At 49.1% G+C, this 22,794-nt stretch overlaps 1 protein-coding gene across 1 annotated transcript in view; it reads left to right on the top strand.

Moving 5' to 3' along the window:
• The first annotated feature begins 21,266 nt into the window (after positions 1-21,266).
• Positions 21,267-22,794, top strand: part of RUNX1 (runt-related transcription factor 1) — an 86,422-nt gene continuing 84,894 nt past the window's right edge. Inside the window, exon 1 of the mRNA XM_012730857.1 lies at positions 21,267-21,518. Coding sequence (XP_012586311.1) covers positions 21,440-21,518 — 79 coding nt within the window. The 5' untranslated portion in view covers positions 21,267-21,439. The remainder of the gene's footprint in view (positions 21,519-22,794) is intronic.

Genomic DNA, 22,794 nt, shown 5'->3' with positions numbered 1-22,794 from the left:
CACTCTGTTGCGTGATGTGAATTCCATATGTCTCATTTCGTGCAAGTGGTCAAATTTTCTGTAAGATTTGCAGTATAGGATGATAAAACCAGATATTTCTTCTCAGCAGAGGAAAAAGTCAGGACCTCCAGAAAAAAGCACGAAATATAAAATAAGTGAATATGTTTTTTATTGAACTTATTGTTCCATCATTCTTCATTTTCTGCCTTTGTCCATCTCGGTTGTATCCCCGTGGACTTCCCATCACTAATTCATCCATGTGCCATCACCATAGTCCCGTGCACCTTTCCCACCCCACTTTTGATCCTGCCAGAGACATGAGTATGGTTTTTTAAGTAACCTGGTAAATGTAGATTCCATCGCAGCTGCTTGCCCCTGAGAGAACCACCTTACCAGCAAAGATGTTTCCCCCAGGCAATGCGGGTCATTGGCCGGATTTTCTTCAACCCACAAGCCAGAGGACAATTGTCATTAACCAGTGTTCAGACGTCTCCCCCAGAGGTTTTCAAGGTGACTGGTGTCGTCATCTTGCTGGATGTCTCATCTCTTTAGCACCCTCAAGGGAAAAACTCCGATTATCGCACAGTGATTTCTTAGATCAACCTGACCTTTCTATAGCATCATAGCTTGGGTGAAAGCCAAGGACTTCATAACCACCTCTCAGTCCTCTGTGTGTGCACAGGGCCCAGCTGAGCCATCTACAAATTGATTCCGAGTTGGAGAGATGAGTATTGACTTGTTCGTTGGAGCCGCCCAGTGTCCCATCATTCTGTACCTAGACTGAGGCTGCACATTCCAGCCCGTTTTCTGTGTCTGCCCGTTCCCATCTAGGTCTTGGAGATACTTCTGCCGAGAAACAAGGGGCACGATCATGTCACGAAGTTTTCCACCCACAAGAGGTGTCCTTGATGGCTTTAGCATTACAGCTCTGTCGACATCTGTTAGACTCGTGCCTCCAGGCCCAGAAGGCAACATGCTGATCCAGAATTCTTTTTCTTCTCATTCCACTAATCTCACTTGAGGATTTGTCAAGTGGGCTTTTGCAGTCTCCCAGTCACGTGGACATCTCTACCTGTGCCCCACGCCCACGCCCAGTCCCCGGGTCCGAGCCCTTCCCGGCTCTGTCTTCCCTTTCCTTAGCTGCCCCCGTCCCTCCCCAAGATGTCTCTCCTAATGGGGCTGCCGACCCTGCCTTTCACTCCTCCTCCCACTGACCCCCACATCTCTCCCGGAAGCTTGGCTGTGCCTGGGTCTACAACGCCCACCCACCCCAGGAAAGAAGCCCCCTTGATGATGTGATGTGTAGTGAGAAATACGCGTGTTTGGGCTGCATCCCCATTCCTGACACGGAGCTCCTAAAAATCATTAGAATGTCTTGCGATGAGGACAATAGAGGTGACCCCTGCCATATTAATGAGGTGACTTTTAGAAGCAAATGAAAGCCAGGGTTGGCTGCCAGGAGCGTCAGCCACTCGTGACTGGGGGTTGGACTCTCAGTCCCTACCCCAGACCCCAGGCTGGGTCCAGTCACCCATGGCCAAAGATGGATGCCTGTGCAGTGAGCTTCCGTCTGGCGCGTTCTGAGCTCTCTGCGTTGTGATCACCAGTGGCCAGGTGAGCAAAGCGTTTCTCTCAGGTCTGGCAACCATGCTAATGTATTACTCAAACCTGGGGTGAGGGGGCCATTGGCACCTCTCACATCTACTGGGCAGGTCAGAGCAGAGGTGACAGACTGGACTGGAGATGGTGTCTGGTGGGGCGGGGCCCTCAGGCTGTGGATCTGATGCTGTCTCCAGGGAAGGATCGACACTCGTGCCTTCGGGACCAGGGCAGGATGGGGTGCCCAGCTGGCAAGGGCACAGCTGGCACTGAGTCAGAATCCTCATGTCCACTCTAGTGGTGGTGGCAGCCGCACAGGCAGTCGGACAGTCAGTCAATCATGCAGGGAGCCGCGTGGGTCAGGGCGGGTCTTGGCTGTCGGCGGCCAGACACTAGGTCCTGGCTCTGCCACTTGCAGCCTGAGTCTGGGCACCTGGGTCGCACTGACCCACTGGAGCCCTATTACTGCTCTAGTGAAACGGAAACACCACGATGGCTTTCTCCGGGGCTGTGGCGAACACTAAGTCAGATCACACACCACTGCAAGGCCTGACGGGCCGCAGAGGGCCTGTCCGCACCAGCTTCTCTGTGGCCTCGATCCACACTGGCCCTCACTGAGGCTGGCTTCCCACAGCCACGCCCCTGTTGTGCTCTGTGCCCTCTGCCCCCTGTGCCAGTGTGTGCGGCAGCTGGGCCCTGCCTGCCTTTCTCTGCCGCCCTCTTCTTCCCTCCCTCCTCAGCCCATGACAGGTGAGCTGTCCTAAATTCTCCCCCCAAGTCCTCTGCTCCTCTTGACTAATCTCCCCACCTGTCCTCGCCAAGGCCTCCGGCCCTTCCCGTGGTAGTCTCTCCCTCCTTTCCTGGGCTCCCGTTGCGCTGACGATGTTGCCACCACCTCGCACGTGTCCCGCATCCGACAGTCTGTGTCTGGTGCTCAACCGGCTGCCCATGCAGGCCTGCACGCTTGGGCAGGGTGGGCACCACTTGCCTTCGCCGCATCCTGCTCCCCGGATGACCCAGGGTTGGCCTTTACACCAGTGTTGAGTATGGAGCTTCGCTTGTGTTCACAGCTTCAAGCGTCTTATAGGCCACCTGGCCAGAAAATAGCAGAAGTCATCACCGTCCCCCACACCTAGACACACCAGGTGGCTGAAGTGCAGCATTCAGTGGGGGCAGAGGGGGCTGTGTCCGACAGAGAGCACCAACAGGTCACTTGAACAGCGTCTCACTTGTGTTAGAAAGCCAGTGGCTTCACCCAAAAGGCCTCCCACGCTTGAGCCACTGCAAGTACTACATAACTCTCTCCCCAACATCTCTCCCACGCCCCCCACCACCCACCCACACATACAGTTCTTCTATTCTGAACCTCAGTAGCTTTCAGAATATACATTATTGGATCTGCCTCGGGTCTCTGGGTACCTGCCTGTAGAGAGTAACGAAGACAACTACACCTCTTGGTCAACAAATGCACCTTATTTCCAAAGATGGACCAAGCTGGTGATATTCAGTACGTCAGACCCTGGGACGCTTTTTTCCTATGTTCATAGTGTTAACATCTGTCCTTCATGTCAGCGAAATCACACTGACCTAGAAAAGTTGAATTTGCCAGTGTGAAAGCTGGAAGCTGATTCTGAAATGAGTCACCCAAAGCATAACATGCTCCTGCCCTCACTTCTAGTCTGACACCACCATCCACTTTGCCAAGAAACAACAAACATAAGCCAAACAGTGTGAATATCAATAAGATAATGTGCAACGCTGTGCATTTACATGCAACGCTCCTTTGCAGGACTTTCCGCGGGTTTCTCCGCTGTGACTCACCTCCACTGTTCTGTGCAATCAAGCGCGTCCTAAGAACGTGAGTCTGGGGCACACTTGGCCGAAGCGTAGCCAGGACCGAGGGATGGTCACTCGGCAATTACCAAGGCACATCTAGTCCCATTGGCAGTGACGGCTCACCTCTCCCTGTGAGCTGACGAACGAGTCTCTGCTTCCTTCTGGAGGGTTCGCTCCAGACAGCACCCACCACCCAGTCAGCCACGGCCATTGTGCTCCCCTCACTTAGCTCTGGTCTCTGCTCCCACACCTGAAACACAAAGCACAAACAACCTTGTAAGTCTATGTTATCTCCACCGACAGGACAATATTCCCTCCATGGCCGTTTGCCTTCTCGTATTACGTTTTCTCCTCCTATGTCTCCGCTGGAACTCAAGAGGTTCTCAAATTAGTAAGAAGTAAAACAGGGTGATATGGACATGGTTTGTATATATTTCCTTGTTACTTTGCAATAGAAAATAGTGCAAGTTCTATTCATTGGGCAGCAGCCAGGCTAAATAAACATTGTCTAGGATCGGGTTAGAGGATATCTCATCCCATGCTCATAATGGTCATAAAAGCGGAATTGCCCCATTCTGTAATTCAGGAAACGGGTTCATTGACCAGCCCCAGGGAAGTAACACAGCCAGGAAGCCAGGCTCAGCTCCCTGGATATCAAGTTCAAGTGGGGTTGCTCTAGCACCATAGGTACGGACTTGATGTTCAGATCTCTCTGTGGATCTGAAGACTGATGCTTATCCAATCAGCGGCGGCCTTCCTGAGTTCTGATCGATTAAGAGGCAGCCAGAAAGAGGGTCAGAGGCCAACTTCCTTGCTGCTCAGAGCCAGAATGCAAGGCAGGGCTTAGAATAGATCCGTGACCCAAAGCCCAATGCCGAGATCATTTTGTGGACCCACTAGCACACGTCTGTCTCAGGTATCCTGGGCCTGTAGCACACGTCTGTCTCAGGTATCCTGGGCCTGTGAAACACAGAGAGAGACCAGTGTGCAAGCCCCTGCAGACACAGAGACATAGACCAGCGTGCAAGCCCCTGCAGACACTGGCCCCAGGGGAAACAGCGAGTCCACTGCCTACAGCCACCACTTCCTTTTCCCACACTCCTCAGTTCACCGAGTGAGGGGACAGGGGAGACTGGAAAGACGCTCCCTGGGGTTCATGTACAGGAAGAAATACCACCCCCTGAAATGTTAAGGCACCCCAGCATGGGCACAGTAGTGTTCCTGGCAGGTCGGCCGCATTTCCCACTGTGCCATCCCCATCACGACGTTTGCCACAAGAACCTCTACAGAGGCCAAGATGTCAGGAAGTCCTGTTCCCAGCACTTGGCTGAGTCACTGCGTGACCCAGGGCAAGCCACTTAACTAGCCTGTAGCTTAATGTCCCCATTAATAAACTCTGCAATGTTGACGGGAATCCTCCCTGAGTGTAATTCTCCCCCCACAAGCAGCCATGAATGGATCTTGCAAACTCAGCTACGAAAACAGCCGCCTGCCAAGAGACGGCCGCTCTCAGCACTGGCTTGTCAACGGCCTCCAAAGGCCCTTCAAATGCCCTTGAAGTCACGCTCTGCTGAAGTCATACATGGGCAGAGCGCGAACTCCCTCGAGGAGCCCGTGACTTCTCTTCCTGAGGAGCGTGTTGAGTAACGGTGGGTTATTTCAGACCTGCTGAATGTGTGGAGCCTGCACAGTCAAGCCTATACTTCACCCCATTGACAAGCACGGAAAGGACATATGGTTTAGATTTTTAGACAACACGCCATGTAAAAAGTCTTTCCTTTTATAGAGGCATATTTTTAGCTTCTCCCAAGCTAAACTTCAGGCTGAACTTAATCCTGACGGTCCTCAGGTCCAATCAAGAACTACACACAGCTTCGTGTCAGTGTAATACATTGTTAACTGATATGTCAGAAAATCAATTAATTACTTTTAAGGAGCAGTTAAGAGTATCCCTACAAGGCTGCCATGTGAATTATTCAAGAATGCCATGTAAGGCCCCCCTCCAACACCCCAAACCAAAGCCCCATGTCACACCATGGTGTAAAATATGCATTTAGCCCTGAATGCTAATTGATATTAGTGCCAAGTCAGAAGAATGCAAAAAGAGAGAAAAAATGATGAGGCTGAAGTGACATAGTGCCTGGCAGAAGGGAGGTTGGCCGAACACAGACCCCGAAGCTGCCATCCTGGGCTTTCCAACATGAACTCTGGCCCCTCAGACAGTGGCTGCAGAAAATCCAGTCCCACCTGCACAGCTCCATTTGCTCAGGGCCAGGCAGGTTCCTTCTGTCCCAGAAATAAGCTCAGGCAGGGCTCCCACTCCCTTCCTTTCCTGCTAGTCCAGAGGCCTAAAGCAGAGGCCTGGGGGTGGGAGGGGAGTTGGGGGGAGGAGGGCTTCTCCAATGGCTGCTTTGTATGTTTAGCTTATATCCAGCCACACTTGTGCTTCCATATGTCCCGTATCTGGAAACAATTCTATACTGATCTGGAGTTTCAGTATGCATTGCATGAGCATTCCCCAAACATAGCCGTAGCCCTCCTCCCTTGAGATAGCCTGCATGCCAAAGAGAGGGCGAGCAGTGAGAGTCTGCGGTTGTGAAGCGAGGGAGAGGCTGGAACAGCAGCTCTGGGCTCTGTTCAGATGAGCCTTCCTGGCTGTGCTTTGGCTTTGGTTTGACCAGAAAGGTTTACCACCTGGATGGAGTAAAACCATACATTTGCATAAACAAAGTATGGGCAGCTCTGTATTAGAAAGTCTCCTGCTGCTGGCCAGCTGTGGTTATCACTATGCCCTACACTCAGAACCTTTGTTTTTTTGAGTGGCTGACAGTGTCAACCCAAAGCCTCAGGCACCAAAAGTCACAGAGAGGAGGTAGGCCAGGCTGCTAGACTTACTAAGACTAACATTTAAAAAGAAAGCTGCAAAGGGCGATTTTCTGCTGCCTCTCGACAGTAAGAAGCAGTCAGCCCTGCGCTGAGATCTGACTGGCGCATGACAAGTCAACACTCGTTCATGCCTACAAGTATTTGTTGAGAAACTACACAGTTCTGAGGGCCTTCCTTGATGTTGTCGTGGTGGCCAGGATTGACCACAGCTGCTACTTAAATAGGTGGCATCTGAGTAGCCATGGAAAACTGGTGGGGGGAGGGAGCAGGGGCCCAGGCAGAGGGAAAACATGTGAAAATGGCCTGAGGCAGGAAGAGTAATGTGTGGCGAAGGAAAGAGTGGAGGTGGTCACAGCAAACTGAAGCCACGGGTGCTCTGATATGGCTCCGCCAGGCCTAGAACACTGAGTCCCCTGGAAAGCCCTCCCAAGTGTTGGGAGGAGGAAGGACATGACACAGTTGACATAGGTCCAAGGCCACTGGACTGGGTGGGACCTGCTGGAGGAGCTGCTGCCCGGCAGAATGCAGGTCACGCTGAGGACCGTGGCTGCAGCCTGACTGTTGGGGACATACCTCGGCAGAGGGCCCGTCTCTGGGCCTCGTGCAGCTGGTCGGGGGGCCCCTTCCTCGACTATGTCTGTGAGGCCTGAGGCACCTGGTGCCTTGTCTACTAGGCCCTGGCTGCTGCTGCTGTCATCGTCACCTTTACTTCCCTGTGATCCCCCATGTTGGCTGATCGTCACCAACCTTTGTCCAGCAAACATTTCTGATGCTTACCCCCCTGCCCCACTGCAAGGAACAGCTTCATAAATGAAAGTTGGGATGCTTCTCTGCGCCTGAACCTACCCACCCACCCCACAGCCCTAACAAGGGCTTCCTGTGCCTTCTTCACAGGCCCTGCAGCTGTTGTGCCATATTTCAGTGCTGCGCCAACATGAGTGCTCAGAGCCTCGACCCGTGTGTTCACCGGAAGCCCAGCCCGCCCTGGTGGGAGGGGGTGTGCAGTGCCCACTCCCAATGGCCCAGAGCTCAGCCAAGGTGCCAGAAGCCTGTCCAGCAGTCAGAATGCTTCCTGGGCCTCAGTGGGGCGACCCAGACAAGGCAGCTGTTTGTCCCTGCTCTTAGCCTTCGGGATCCTGTTCGTGATTCAGAAAGACAGTTCACTTGTTCTTTGTACCCAGCAGTCTAAGTGAATTCCCTACTGGAAAAAATAAGTCTTGAAAATTATCTCTATCCTAAAGGTTGGATCAGGAATTGCAAAGGAGAAAAACAGGATCGGGGTGGGGGGTCTTGTGTGCTACGGCAGGTGCGGGCAGGTGTGGAGGCAGGTGTAAGCAGGTGCGGAAAGCACAAGAGAACACCCCGTTAGAGCCAGAAATCCAGAGCCACCGGGCAGAAGTCAAGCCCGCCTTGTCTCCCAAGACCACAGGAAAAGGGCCAGCAAGTGGCCCCGAGCCCCAGAGTCCGCAGGGCAAGCATGGCAGCCCGTGTGTGGCGGTTGATTTCAGAGCCAAGTTATGTAAATCTTGATTTGTTTAAAACTGAATCCATGGGCTCAGATCCAGACTGGCCTGAGTGTGAGGGCCACACCCACCCCGCAACAACATGCGGCTGGTAATGGGTCTTGCACCCCACGTGGTACCGACAGCTCAGCTTGGGGCAGGCTGGGCCCCCAGGTTTGAGTTAACTCACCCCCGGACACTGGCACAGGGATGCACGTCTCAGAACACATCCCTGTTGCTGGGCAGCTAATATTTTTTAAAAGAAAAGAAGGAGACTGAAATGGTATAAATTGAGAAGATTCGATGAAAAGACCCAGGACCCTAAAGATTAAGTTTTAATCTCACAAAGATGTCTTCGCTCCTCTATATGTCGCAACTATGAACTAAGCTCATACTAGTGCCACTAAGGGTGGGCACTGCCAGAATCAGGGATCCCTGGGACCTCTCCAGGGGGCCCTCCTGCCTGGGCTGCACACCCGCTCACCCACCCCCCCACCCCCCACCCCCGCTCTGTGGCCACCAGAGCATCATCTGTTTCCTGTTGTGTTTAAAGAAATGTGATGCGTCCTCTGTGTGTCACAGGCAGCAGTGAGGAGAAACACCACGTTGTCCTGAGTGCCTGGGGAAGGGAGGAGCCCCTCCCCCATCCGCCCCCAGCTCCCCGGCTTTCTCCTTCCCCTTTTTCAAAGTAGCAAGGAGGGTTTGCCATGACACATGCATAAAAAAGAATAGGGAGAGACAATGTCATCCCCCCTTAGATGTGATCCAGATGATCTCCATCTGGTCTCTACTTAATGGAGGTAGAAATAAGTCATGGGTGTGGTCATGAGAGGTGATCTTCTAGGGAGCACCCCATAGGGGTGCTCTTCTAGGGAGCACTGAGTCCTGTGAGAGCAAAGCAAGCATCTTATGGAAGGCCTGGCCATGGCACAAGGACAAGAACACAGGGCTGTCCACACCCGGGGGACAGGTCAGCCCTGTCCACCCAGGCCTTTCCTGCCCCCCACTCCCCACAAGTTCTCCCTTAGCAAGGTTGTTGGCACTTCCCCCGGGATTTGGTTGTTCTCCATGTCTATGCAAAAGAAGTTCAAAGGCTGACTCTGACAAAGGGTGTTTGGAGAGGGTTGATAAAATGTGTCTGATAAAGCAAACACAAAAGACTTTAGCAATAAAGCCCTACAAATTGGGAAAGCGGACAGGCAGCCTGGTGTGAAATGGCATGGTGTTATCTACACACTCAGCTCTCAAAGATAGTGCCCCCCCTTCCAGGACTTTATCTGCCCTCCACAAGAAGAGAGATTGCACCTTCCCGAACCGCCCTGCCTGCAAAGCCCAGGAAACACCTTGCAGAGGGTGATGCAATATTTGCCATCCCAGCCCTCGGTGACAGTTACAGTGGTGTTACGACAGAGCGCTGAGCAAGGACCATCCCGCCCAAGACTGTTTTGCGCCCTTTTCCCCCTGAAGTGAGAAACAGGACTTTGGGTGGTTCCTCCTTACTTTAGTTTACACTCTTAAAAGAGCAAAAAGACCATCTCCCTTCCTTTCCAAGGCGGTTTGCAAAACCCGACCAGGTAGGAGAGGAGTACTCTCTACTCTTCACCCCTGCTTGCATTATTTCTTGAGACTTTTTGAATGCTTCTGGGCATCTCTTCTTGGAGATTTATTGCTCCGTCCCTGTGACTTCTTCGGGGGTGGAGCTTAATTTATGTGATCGCCATCAGGAAACTACTTTGAAAGGGAAGAAATCAATTTAGCCTTTCGTGAGTTGTAAATGTTCCCGTAAATGAAATTTCACAAGACCCTCCCCTTTTTTAAGAAGGTCGCCGCAGCACCCTGTGAGGGTATGACCCACTTCATGGATCAGGGGTTCCCCAATGGGCTACTGACTCTAGAGGGCTTTGGAGAAAACATTTCTCAGAGCCTCCTTTTCCCACTGTGCACTGAGTGAACCACACACGGGTTGGCCAAGGTCTTCAATCTCTCAACAGTGATTTGCTGCTAGACCGCAGGGGCAGGACCATCAGAGCGGTTCGCTCTCCTCTGCTCAGTCATCATCCTTCTCTGAATGACTGTTCAGAGTGCCGCGGCAGTGAGGGTGTCTTTGGGCCTCCTGGCCTGGCTCTGGACTGGGCCCACGAGGAAACTGAGTTAGGAGACTGCAGGGAGCCAGACAAGTAACTGTGCTGTGCTTAGGCCAGGGGCTGGCAAGCCGCTGAGGGAGAACTGGTCGGCATGGCTCAGAGCAGACGTGCACACAGGGCACCAGCACGCAAGCCTTGTTCACCTCTGGGGCGCTCCAGTTCCCACTTACCTCTTCTGCTTTTCTTCCTTTCATCTTTGCTATAATCATCATCCTTATCATTATTAACCTACAGCCAATGCCTGGTCACAATCAATGGTTCAGAAACAGCCCGCACGCCTGTCTCCTGCTGCTTCTTCCCAAATCGCAAGTTGAGGTGTCTTTTCCGAGCTCCCGGCCCAGGGGTGCATGCTGTGTGGGGTGTCTGTTACAGTTTACGCGCTCTGCGAAAAGCCCCCCAGGGAAGCCTTGTCCTTACCATCAAACCTTCCACTGTATTCGACTTTTGCCCCTCCTGGCTCTGTACACACCATTCAGCCCTAATAAATAATGAATACTAATGACGATATCGAGACACCTATTTGCACTGTCCTCCCAAGAAAGTCAGAGGGAGCTATGGCGCTGCTCCCTAAAAATGGCCTGTGGCTCTCTAAATAAAGGGCTTTAATGCATTTTATATTTAAACCATAAGGCCATGGGCACAAGCCCAAGTGGAGATGGACTCTGGTCCTTAAGTACCATTCTGGAAAAGTCGCTGAAATATTTATCCATCTCTCTGGGTTCAGTGTTGCTAAAGAGGCTCACTTCTTTGCACCACACTTCTAGAATGAATCTGTCTGTTTCCTCTCATCTGCAGCTCCATTTGCTGCAACATGTACCCCCATCTTCATAGGAGTTTCTCTGGGTCTGTACAACCTCAGAACTCCTGAGAGGGCTGAGAGGGCGAGAGGCCCTGTGACAGCAGGTTTCTGCCTTCTGTGTGAGGAGTGTAATGTGGATGCTGAGAGGATTCGGACAGGCGAAATCAGATCTTAGAGCAGCCGCCTAACAACAGCACAAGGGGTGGGGAGGGACCCCCTGTCAAAGCCTCCCTTTTGGAAAGTCAGTGTCTATGAGATGTCTCGAATGAGAAACACGAAAAACAGCTTTGCTTTGTGAAATGCGTGCAGGTCACAGATTGATTTCTCCGTGCCGCTAGCTGAGCTCACTCTCCCACTGACCGAGCTCACTCTCCCACTGGCCTGGCTGTAGTGACCACAGGCTGAGGGGAATTACTGTTCCAGAGATAGCGGGATTAGCAGGAAGATTTAGGATGGCGCGGGAGAGCTTTTGCCATAAAGTCAGGGGCTCAGAAGTGTCTCAGTCTATGTTAGAGACCATTACTATTATCCGTCCGCTCAGGTTTGTGCCATCGTCGTGACCCTATTGGCATAAAAGGGGTTTTCACACCCATGGATGAGTCAATTCCACAGCTTCCCCAGTTCCCATAGACTAGGAACATTCCAAAGAGAAGGATGCCTTGGGTCAATAGTCCTAGTCTCTGGTCTTCGGGTAGCTGTTCCCCCAAACCTGTGAAAAACTATAGCCTAGCCGAAATTGGCTACACCTGTGAGCTGCGGTTATCTCCAGGTTCTTCCCAATGTGGTCAATATGATAAATTATTTCCTGGAGCGACTAAGCCAATAGTGTAGACACTTGCATGGAAGTCTGATTTTTAAGATAAATAAATAAAATAGAAAAGAATCATACCCATGTTAAAAGACCAAAAATTTCTCTCCCGGGGAATTTAACTATTTTCAGGATGCTGATACCTAACGCAGGTCAGCAGTGCTGACTTCCCTAGGGGGAGATAAGCCTCAGGGCTGTGAGAAGTGAGCAGAGCTACAGACTTGGGACTTCAGCTTCCCCACATCTTAACGATCAGTAAAGAGAGGCTATTTTTCTATAGAAGTCTTTGTTTTTAGATTCTGGAAGGAAAGGTGACTTGATAAGTTTCAGGTGATCTTACTATTTCTAGATATTAATCCACAATTTTCTGTGTAAGTTCTGGATAGTTCTCAACTTGGTTTAAAAAAAAAAGAAAGAAAGAAAAAGAAATACCCCACTTTGGCTATTTGGCTACGGCACTCCTCTATACTACGGAAGGGCTGTGCTTGATGGCTTTGCTCTGACTTCTTACATCATCTAAATGCCTGTCTAGTTCTACTCAGATCTCTAGAACACCTTTAAATATAAAGCTGACAAATTGCAGAATAACATTCTATTAAAGAAGTTTTTTCTTCTCTTTCTGACTTACCTTAAGGCAGGATCAAGGTTTTTTTGTTTGTTTTTTGTTTCTTTACTAAATGAATATAGGGGGGGAGGTAATATTGGGGGTGGGTGGTAAGATGAATCAAGCCTTCATCTATTGTGACCCAAAAATAAATCACTCAAAAGTGAAAATAAAGCTTCCTTGCTACTTGATTTCGTTTTCACCCCCAGTCACCAAAGGGTTAGCCTGAAGTCTTAACCCATTTTCACTCTCATCGTGAAGAGGGACAAAGCATTTCAGTAAAAAGTGAAAAATCCCAGTCACTTTCTGCTTGAGGCAAAGAGACGGGACATGAACTCCCTGGTGAACTTGGTCAGTGAGGGGGCAGTTGCTGCTTGCAGGCCAGTGGACTCTGCTCAGGTCGCCTGTGCTGAATAGGGAAATCCAGCAGCACTCCTTGCCATGGGTCTCTGCACTCTGACCTTCAGTCACGAAACCTGGCCCCACTCAGCCTCCTGGCCAGGCAGATCTCTGCAAAATCAAGGCCAGCCCTCATGCCCCCCACCTTTGGCTAAGTTTTCTTTCCTTCCTAGACACCCACTTCTTTATTTGGTGTCTTTGGTGACAGACAGTTCTCGGCTAAACAAATTATTCCTTTTTTTGAAAGGACAAGGAAATCAACTTGATCTGACAGTTTTTCCTCTTATAAGTAAGATGTTGTTTAAATAAAGGCTTAGGCCATTATAGGTCGGCCTACCAATGAATGTCCTTTAAAAGTTCTTGAAAACAAAAAGTTCTTGAAATCCACATTTATGTAAATATTGCTGCCTGTCTGTCTTCAACACTTGAGCAAGAGTTCTATCTTTACCGATGATGCTTTTGAAGTTTTCTCAAGATGGGTCTTTTCAAGATGCATCAGAGCCATTACAGTAATTTGAGCAGCAAGGAAACCAGAGCTATAAGGTCACTAAGCTCCTGCTCCGTAGTGGGTCAGTAGTTTGACTAGAGATGAACTTGAGTCTATTTGGCGGGGTCAGTTGTTGTCACCGTGTCACTCTTGCAATTTAAAAGAGTTCACTACACCACAAAATTATGTGGGGGAGGAAGTCTTCAAGAGTTATTTATGTGCTTAATCATTTTTAATATTTTTGGATGATCTCTATTATCGCATTGTACATACCAATATAAGTTGGAAATTCCTTAATAGAAAATGTCTCTCAGTTGTTCTGTTTTCTTAAAAATTATTTAATTTGGGGGCATTCCTGGTTGTGCAGGAATTAAGTCTCAGCACAATGAAACTATCAGTGGCCACTGCAGCACAAGTTCAATCCCTGACCAAGGAGGTGACCACAGGATGCGGCAGACCTCTCCTGTCTCCCTGCTGCTCCCCTCAGCAGTGTATTTCAGTAGATCTGCCTGTTCTGCTCCCCACTTTGCCTCTGGTGGATCCTCTCACCCTGTGCACCTCTGGCCTGTACCCCAGTTCTTGTATGCATAAGTAAATAAATCTTTAAAAAATTATTTTACCTTTTTACCTTTCAAGAAGAGATGAATGCTGCAGAATTAACATCATTTATTCATTCAAAAAGGATAGCAAAATTTGCTCCACCTTTTGGAAAACAGATTTTAACCCTAGTGCTTTTCTAAGCAAGTATGAATCATACCAAAAGTTTAAATTCAGCATAGCCCTTGTTTGACTAGAAATAGACAATGATGTTTCATAAGAAGTTTTCACAAATATTTTTATCACTCCATTTCCATGCCTGGTGCTTTACCCATAAAATGCAAAGTGTGATTCTGATTAGTGATTATTGCTGATATCAATGATATAAAATGGCCAACTAATGTAATCTGAGAACATGTAACCACTACAATGCAGATCTTAAGAGTTTTATGAAACTTGGGAAAGGTAATTAAGTAATTATGCTGAACGGTCACTTTTAGTGCTGTTGAATTTAAGCTGCTTTTTATTTCATATGAGAACATAAAATTTGAAGGCTTCCATGGAACCAGATGACTCCAGGGCCCCCACAACCAGGCAGGAGCAGTAACCTGTTAAGTATAAATACACTTTTCCAAATTTGAAGTTAGCAGGCTTACTATGAGAAAATTAGTCTCCTGGCCTGTCCGGCAGGAGCTGAAGAGCCCGTGTCCAGGGCTTGTTCTCTCTCTGTCTCTGTCTCGATTATCGTGATGCTGGTTTATGACACTGTATGTGATTCAGTGGTAGAGAAAACAGACACGGTCAATAAGTGGCCATCGAGCTACCTGGGCCTCCATGCTAGTGTTACTCCACCATGTGAGTGGAGTCGGGGCTTCTGCCTTCCACACACGGGGTTCATGTCATCTGTGTCGATGGTTCGTTGATCACGTCATCCACAATGTAAAACCCTAACTATGCTATTGGCACCAAGTGGGTGACTAGCTGGCCATCATTCCAGCATTTGGATATATGCACCTGTGTGTGTGTGTATCTGATGTACTCTAATATAACATCAAATGTTATATTCTTGCCTTTCCTCCAAGAATGAGTGACGTTCATAGAAAGCTGATGTGTCAGCCAGTTTTGGAGACTCGCTTTGCCTGTCTCGTGACACCCATTGTCTACACCTTGCATTTCGTACAACTGGCCCTTCCCGTTCCCCACGTCCCCACCCCACCCCACCATTCACAAAAGGTCGCTGGGCTCATTTTATCAAACTCACCTCCAGTTCACTCCAGCTCTCTTCTGTTCCAGCAGTAACAGAGCCAGTTAAATTGACTCAACTAGTTATGTATAAACATACATGTTGCATCAGGGAGAAAAGATAATGCCTTCCCATTGCTTAATTCTCCCCAGCAATAGAGCAAAGGCAAATTCTAAACACGAGGGCCCAAGATGCTGGTGTGTCTCTTACCGAGGGAGCTGCGTTCCCAGAAGGCCTTGCCAGGGCAGGTGCCGTGTGAAGGTCAGGTCGTGTGTTGTGATACACACACCTGCCCCGCGGAGCCCCCTCCAGCAGCGGGGAGAGAGACTCCTCTCCCACATACATGTGACTGAGTCACTGAGCCACTGGAACCACGTGGGAAGTGAGGGACAAGGACATTCACTCATCCATTCTTCGCTCTTACTTTCTTTTACACTCACCTTAGACAACTTGTGTCTTGTTTCTTTAGCTTGGTGAATTTATTCACTAAAATGCCAGAGGTCTCACAGACTCTTTATCCATCATCGCACTTGATAGTACTCTTGGGTGGAACGCGCAAAGTCACAAGGGAGCGCCTCGCCTGAACTCCCTATTCCTCGTGTGCAGTAATGTTGGGCTGATCCTGCACGCATGATGCTGTTCTCTCCTGTGTGGTTGAGGAGAGCGCACAAGGAGAAGACTGGTTTCAAGCACAGAGACGTTTCTCAGCCCGTTGCTTAAAACTTAGGGCTAGTGGAGGCAAAGAAAATGGGTAAGGCCCCCTCCTGACGGGATTCCCACATCCACCCCTTCACCTCTGTGCTCAATCCATAGGCCTCAGGGGTAGAAATCAGGTGTGTTTGTCCCAAGGTACTTGACCCTTCCCAGATTCCAGCCGCCTCTGAGGAAGCAGCACCGTGGGGTCGGGACAGTGGCCTCTGTTGCGATCTGGCCACGTATTTCCTTTCCTCTTATTTCCTGCAAGGGCTAGAAGAAAGGGTCGAATCCATCCCATAATTGAGACCAGGAGCTGCCTCGCTGAATGGAGCTATTACTGTCTTTTAACCGGAAAATTGCCAGCAAATTGATGTATGGAGTGGTTTCTGAAAATTCTACATGTTATATTTCAAAAATAAACTTGTTTATAGGAATTGAGAATAAGTATCATTTAACCACTTTGCAATTGTGTTTTAAAGTCTTGGCCTATGGCAAACAGAACTGCTTAGTCCAATCTGCCTTGCCTCTATGCATCTCATAGAAAACTAGCTTTGCTGGAAAAGAAAGGCATGAGATACTTTGGTCCTCGTTCAGAGGAGTTGCATGGTGGGGCCCAGGATAGCAAAGAGGGAGCTATGAATCTGGGGGCTGCGTTACTTACGGCATACCCTAAAGCAGGTCACCGAGGCTGAGGTGAGCACTGACACATCTCTCAGGGTGGCTGTGTTGTATTACTGTCCAGGTTGGTAGCCACCAGCCGCAGGTGACAAAAGAGTATTGAAGCATGCCCGGGTCAGTTAAAGACGGGCTGCGTAAAAAGATGTCAACTATGTCGGTAATTTTATATTGACTCCATAGTGAGATGAGAATGATGGGGCTCCACTAAATAAAATGCAATGTATTATTAAAATGAATCTCACCTGTTCACATTTTCAATGTGGCTCCAGGAAGGTCTGAAATTGCACGCATCCATCACAAACCTCAGACGTGTGTTAGACGGTGCAGCTGCTGCATTGAATAAGAGCAAATGCCCTGTTGCCTCAGAGGGTTGTTAAGATCCAGGGTGGCATCTGACTGGTGGTGAGGTGACCACCTGAACTGTCTGGCATAACGCTGGGGTGCGTGGGGTACAGTGGAGCACACGAGGCAAACTGCGGAGGTTTGAAGTTGGCCGATCCAAGATCCTGGTTTCTTGGTCTGTAAAGTGAGGAGGATAACGGTGGTTCACTTGTTGCTAGAGGGGCGCATGGAATAGCTTATGCAAAGCACTTAGCGTGAGGCATGGTGGGTACTTGACAGGCAAGATGTCATTTCTCTGATGGTGGCTGTTTTAGCTGTTAGAACAAAATGCCAGACACAGCGTGAGGATGGGTGCTGGAAGAGGGACATACCGCAACTTATTTGCCACAGGCTACTCGGCTGGTTGGGTTCTGGTGAGAGAGTCTATTTCTGGCCTGCAGCTGGGCGCCATCTTGCTGGGCGCCATCTTGCTTGCCGAGGAAGGGACATAGAGAGAAGAGAAGCCCAGCCTGTGGCCTGTGACCTTATCTCCCGCATGGCATCTCAGGGACTCCCCCTCCCCCTCCCCGTGTCACATGGGCTAGGGTTTCAACATGAGAATGTGGGGTACATGAACGTTTCGTCCATGACAATGGTCCAGAAAGTCCAGTAGAGGGTTTTAACTTGTACTTAGCAGTGCCATTGTGAGAACCTTGTTTTTGTTTTTGTTTTTAACATCATTCTTCAGTTTGTGCATTTTTTTCATCTCAGTGTAATCTCTGTGGGCTTCCCACCACCTGTCCACCCATGTGCCTGCACCATCATCCCATGCACTCTTTCCACCCCAGTTTTGATCCCATCCCCCTGTCCACCCAATAACATGGCTCTGGTTTAAAGTTGTTCCATGTTTTTGTTTTTACTTTACTACAATTGCTTCTTTGTGAGGATCTTTTAGGAGCTGCAGGGCGTACTGGGTGTGGCTGTTTGCTGGGTAACACATAATCGTGTTACCAGCACCAGCGGCTGCCTCATTGGGAGCTGGCTGGAAATGTAGGGTCTCAGGCTTTACCAAACCTGTGGAGTCAGGCTGCTCCCTTTGCTCTCCCCTGACCTCTGACCCCTCCGCCTCCCTAACTCTCCCTGCAACCCATGCAACGGCCTGGCAAACGCCTGCTCAGCCTCCAAGAGTCAAGTCTAATAATGCTTTTATGAGGTAGAAGTCTTGCCCAGCCAGCCAGTTCCCCCTTTTCCTTCTGGGTCCACTCTTACCACCGCCCTGGACCAGCATTCGTGCCTCTCAGCAGCCACGACATCTTACCCCCTTACTCATGTGCCTTTGACCCCAGGGATATAGCACCTGGCCTGCTACAGAGGACACCACTGAGGGAGGCTGGGGGAGGAGCAATGCTTCACTTCTGGGAGAGCCCTCAGAAGGCCTCTTGGAGTGAGGACTCAGGAGGAGCCTAGAAGGTTCAGGGGAGAGGGTGCTCCAGGCAGAGGGAGCCTTCATACTGCCTACGAGTGGAAAAGCTCTCAGGTCAACGGACCTTGACCCCTCTTCAAACTGAGTGAGGCCAAAGTCACTCATCTTTGAGGTACAGCGGTGGAGAGCTCCAGGAGTGTGTTCTGATGGAGATGATGAGCCAGGGAGGACACAGGGAAAGATGAGGTTGGAGTTTAAACTTCAGAGCATCGTGTAGGACTCCTGTTCCTGTGCACAGACCCGTGTATGTGTGAGGTTTCCCCTGTATCAAAGTGGGGGCAATGATGTTGGTACAAGGAATCCACGGAGCAAAAATTATAAAAGCGTATTTTGGCCAGTGCCTGGCATGGTGGCATCCAGTGGGGGAGGGGCCGGGAGGGACAGAGGCGCCCAGGCTGAGCCAGCCAAACCCAGGTCTCGGTTGTGAGGCCATAAATCTCCTCCCTGGCAGAACCAGGCCCTAGCTTCTCTGACAGCTCCTTGGGCATATTGTTTCAAAACTCCACAGAGGTGGCTTCACCCACAAACACCCTCTTCCTCCTGTCCTCACCCCCAACTTCACGGCTCTTGGTGTGTTCTCTGGGCCACTGACACAGGACACAGTTAACACCTCCAACAGACAATGTGTGTGCCTTTCAGACACCACTGTCCTTGTCTTCGTTTTTTGGTTTAAAAAGTTCATTGGCTTTTCTTGAGGATCCCTAAAACACTTGGTGTGTAGACAAAACACTTGCTTTCCCACTCTGTGTCTCCTGTTTCTCAGCCTCAGACATGAAAAGGCTTTCCAGGGTCTCAGGAGAAAAGACCCAGGTGCTGGTGCCGTTGGTCTGTGGAAGGGAAGTTCAGCTGTCTGGTCAGTCTTGCCGTGGTCGCCCCCAACCCTCAGCCCCAGGTCTTTTCAGGGTTCACTGCTACGTCTTACTTTGTCACTGATGACTAGTGCAAATGATTGTTTCCTACCTGGTTCTTTTTTTTTTTTTTTTTTAATCTCTATGGCATCACTTTACATACGTATAAACCACAACCTCGGTTTTTTAGGTTTTTTAGGGTGCTTTGCTGAGACTACTCACTTTTAATTCCTTCAGTCGCTCATCACAGGGCACCTTTCAGAACCCCTTATTACTCCACTGGTTCTGTTGCTTTGGCAAAAGTAAAAGACTAAGGAGCTGTAGATCTTGTTCTCCTGCCTATTTAAGCAGCGTCTGGAAATCTGAAATAATTACCTCCTTTCTCCACATTTTAAGCTATATTTTTTTAATATTGTAGACGGAGTTGAAAGCTTTAGTTCTGCTGTTTGAAATGTTGAAATCCTTACACTTTGAAAAATAGTATTCCCTCTCTGTTATTCATTAGTTACTGACCACTATCAATAGCCAAGGCTGATAGAGTCATTTCAAATTCAGAACCTTCCAAGCAGATATTCAGAGAAGAGAGAACAGCTTCATACGAGTCTGCTTAATAGATTTGCCTGCAACTGTCCAGAGAGCTTGCTTATAGTGCTTACTATATGGAAATTGTCATATGACCATTAGTTCCAATAATAATTGGTATCATTTGTTATTTCAGGGATGAGGTTTCAATTCTGCCTCTTAACAGAAAGAAGGAAAGCAAGCAGAGGAAAATATTTCTAAAATGTGTTATCAATAGACCTTTATCTATGAGCTTGTTTCTTTTAGAAGATGTATTCCTAATTGGTTATTTTATGACTTTAAAAATGGTCCTAGTTTTACTTCTTGCATCTAGTTTCTATTCTAGTACAGATTTTAAAATGCTTTTGCATTAAGTTAGGATTTGGTTTTAATTTCACCTTGAATTCTAATCCATTGTTATTCCCTCCAGATGTATTTTTAAATATTCATCGAATAAGTAATATTTGCATCACATAAGATTTAAAAGAGGTGTTTCCATGAGAGATAAAAACACAGTATTACCTGGCAATGGGAACATTGGTTGCAGGAGCATAAAACCATGTGAATGTGTACCAGCTCATTTTTTAGTTGATGATTTACTGTGTTAAGCTATCTTTGTGCCAAAGCTGGATGATAAATTATAAAAAAAAATTCCAGTGCTATAAAGTATGCGGCAATAAGCTAACAGAGAGGGAGAGAGACAGAGAGAGAGACTGAGAGAAGAGGAATTCATGGAATACTTGCATTCATTCAAATTAGAATGAAATTCATCAACTCAATATAGTCAAACAATTATTTTCATTTTCCTATTTTCTATTCCTTCAAATTGTGTACATGGAATGAATCCATCTAGAGACATTCATGGTATGTTAAATTCCAAAGTATACATTTTGTGTAAAATATGTATATATACTTTTTTATTTGACCAAATAAAGGTATTTTTGGTTTTTTTTTTTTTTTTTTTTTTTGCTGATTCAAAAATACTTAAAAGCTGTGTTCCATATTGTAAATGTCAAACCCTGTAAAACATTCCAATGAAACCTTAAATGACACCCTCGGTCTGACAGCATCTACCACAAATGCATTCTGCTGTCATTAAATGGCTCTAAATTTTAAAAAATAATAGTAATAAAGCTAGGCTTCTGTTATAACCTGGTTTATTACCTTTATTATAGCAATGCTAATCCAACATTTTTATGAGGGTAAATGTTTACTAAGCATCCCGAAATTTTAAAGATTACTTTAGAATTATCCTGTTTGCTACCTGCCAGCTGCATCATTGCTTTATGAAGTTAGAGTGAAATAGCTGGACATCAAAGATAGCATCTCAGAGAAACCGAGTGTGGAGAAAGCAAGCCGGGGAAGAACAAGGACTTCTGTCCCAAAGGAATTAAAGTTCAACAGTGAGATCACTCAAAAAGAATCAGGAAGTCACTGGGGGCAGGGGGAAAAAATTAAAGCCCCAAGTTGAAAACTGGACAGTGTGTTCACATTGAGAAGTTACTCTTTAAAGTGTTCTCCTTCCCTGTGACATCAGCACCTGCAGCGTGCTCCAGAAGCACTGGCAAAATACCTTCTCTGATGTTTTAAAGTAAATGGTCCCTGAACATAAAAGTCATTCTCTCAGAAATATGACATTGAGATGAAATTTTAGAACTATCATTTACTCACAGAGGGAGATTTGACTTAAGCCATTGGTGGAGATTCTTATGCCACCTTTATGCATAATATATTCTTCAGAAGGTTCGGGGAAAGCAAAAATGTATTTAAATATTGTGATACCATCTGGAGTATATATTTACCGAAAGTTGTAGAAGAAAAAACGTCAATGAGTTTATCCTGTGTTTATTTTCCTTCCAGCTATGCAAATGCCACTTTTAAAATTCGCTGTGAGAACTGACATTTCATTCCTGTCAGGAGTCCTTTTGCAATTTTTCCTCCTGCACATCGTACCGCATCCGCCCATCACGGCCATCACGGAGATTCCTTGCACTGAGCCTTTTGTATCATGACCCAAGTCAAATTTAGTTTTCCTCCAGGGGGGCACTCGAAGCGGGCTTGGTGGCGTTCCCTTCTCTCTAAGGAAGGTAGGGGAAGAGTCGGGAGGGGTTGCGGGCGGAGAGCGCGCTTGGTGGGACGGAATTCATTTCCCGCACGACGTTACGAAACTTTACAGCAAAAGCGCTTTAGACTACGGGGTCCCGGGACCCCTCAGTTGCGGCCCACGCAAGCTGCTTTCCGTTGGTTTGAGTTCCTCGGTAAGGAGAGGGCTGTGTTTTTGTTTGCTTCTGGTTTCACGTGCCGGGCGCGGTGCAGCTAAAGCGCGCGCGGGTCCCGGCACCCATAATGGCCAGTGGGCCGATTTAGAATCAATCCGTAAAGCTTTCCTCGCTTTTTTTTTTTTTTCCTTCCTGTGGGCGTTGAACTCAGGTTTTAGGGTTCAGACGCTTAGCCGAGCGGCGTCTTTGGTGCATCTGTCGCTACACCTCTTCCAACCAAGGAAGCGAACTTGACCCTCGCCCTGGAGAACATCCGACCCGCTGTCCCTCGCTGGGTTTAAGGTTTCGGGCAAAACAGCGGAGACCCAGACGAGTCTTCTCCGGCTCTTGGGGCGCGCGATTAGCAGCCCCGCATCTCCTCGGTAGCAGGCTGTTTCCGTCTCCGCCACGCTCCCGAGCCCGCACCCCAAGTCCCGGAGGGTCCCTAGCAATGCACTTGGCCGCGGCCCCAGAACGTTTGGTGGCTCCTAGGAAATGCATTTAAGGGGAAGCTACGGGGTTTCACGCTTCCCGAACTCGACCCACAGCCGGCAGCGGCCCAACCCACCCGGACGCAGAGACCCTGGCCGCGGACGGGGCATAAGGGGCGCTTCGGTGACGGTGCAATATTTGGAATCACTCGGGGGGGGGGGGGCGAGACCGAGCGTTCGAAAACGCGCGCTGGGGGTCCTCGCGCCCGAAATGCGGCTTCTTCGAAATCATTTTAAATGAAAACTACAGAGGCGTTTTCGCTTTGCGACCCCAGACCCATGAACACCAAGTGCAACTGGGCGCTCGCTGGGAGTGTCTCGGGTTTTCTGCAAAGGGCGAGGACGTGGGTCTCCGGGGAGAAGCGCGTGAGGCCAAAGCAGTCCGGTCCGCAGGCCCGCGATGGCGGGGTCCTGGCTAAGCGGTCTCGGGAAGGGACCCCGCGCCACAGGCTTTGGGGACTGCCGGGCCCAGCCTGGGGGGGGGAACCCGCCGCCTGGGCGTCGGGGCGGTCCTCGGCGGCTCCGACGGCCGTTTCCTGTCTTCTCTCCCCGAACGTAAGCTCTCCTCAGAGCGACCCCGAGGCCGCGGGGAGCGCCGGCCGGGCCCCGCGCCG

The sequence above is a fragment of the Condylura cristata genome, unplaced genomic scaffold (genome assembly GCF_000260355.1).
Source record: "Condylura cristata isolate star-nosed mole 26May11 unplaced genomic scaffold, ConCri1.0 scaffold00003, whole genome shotgun sequence".
NCBI classification, from domain to species: Eukaryota; Metazoa; Chordata; class Mammalia; order Eulipotyphla; family Talpidae; genus Condylura; species Condylura cristata.
The sequence above is the reverse complement of the archived record's forward strand: the minus strand, read 5'-3'. Positions and strand labels throughout refer to the sequence as shown.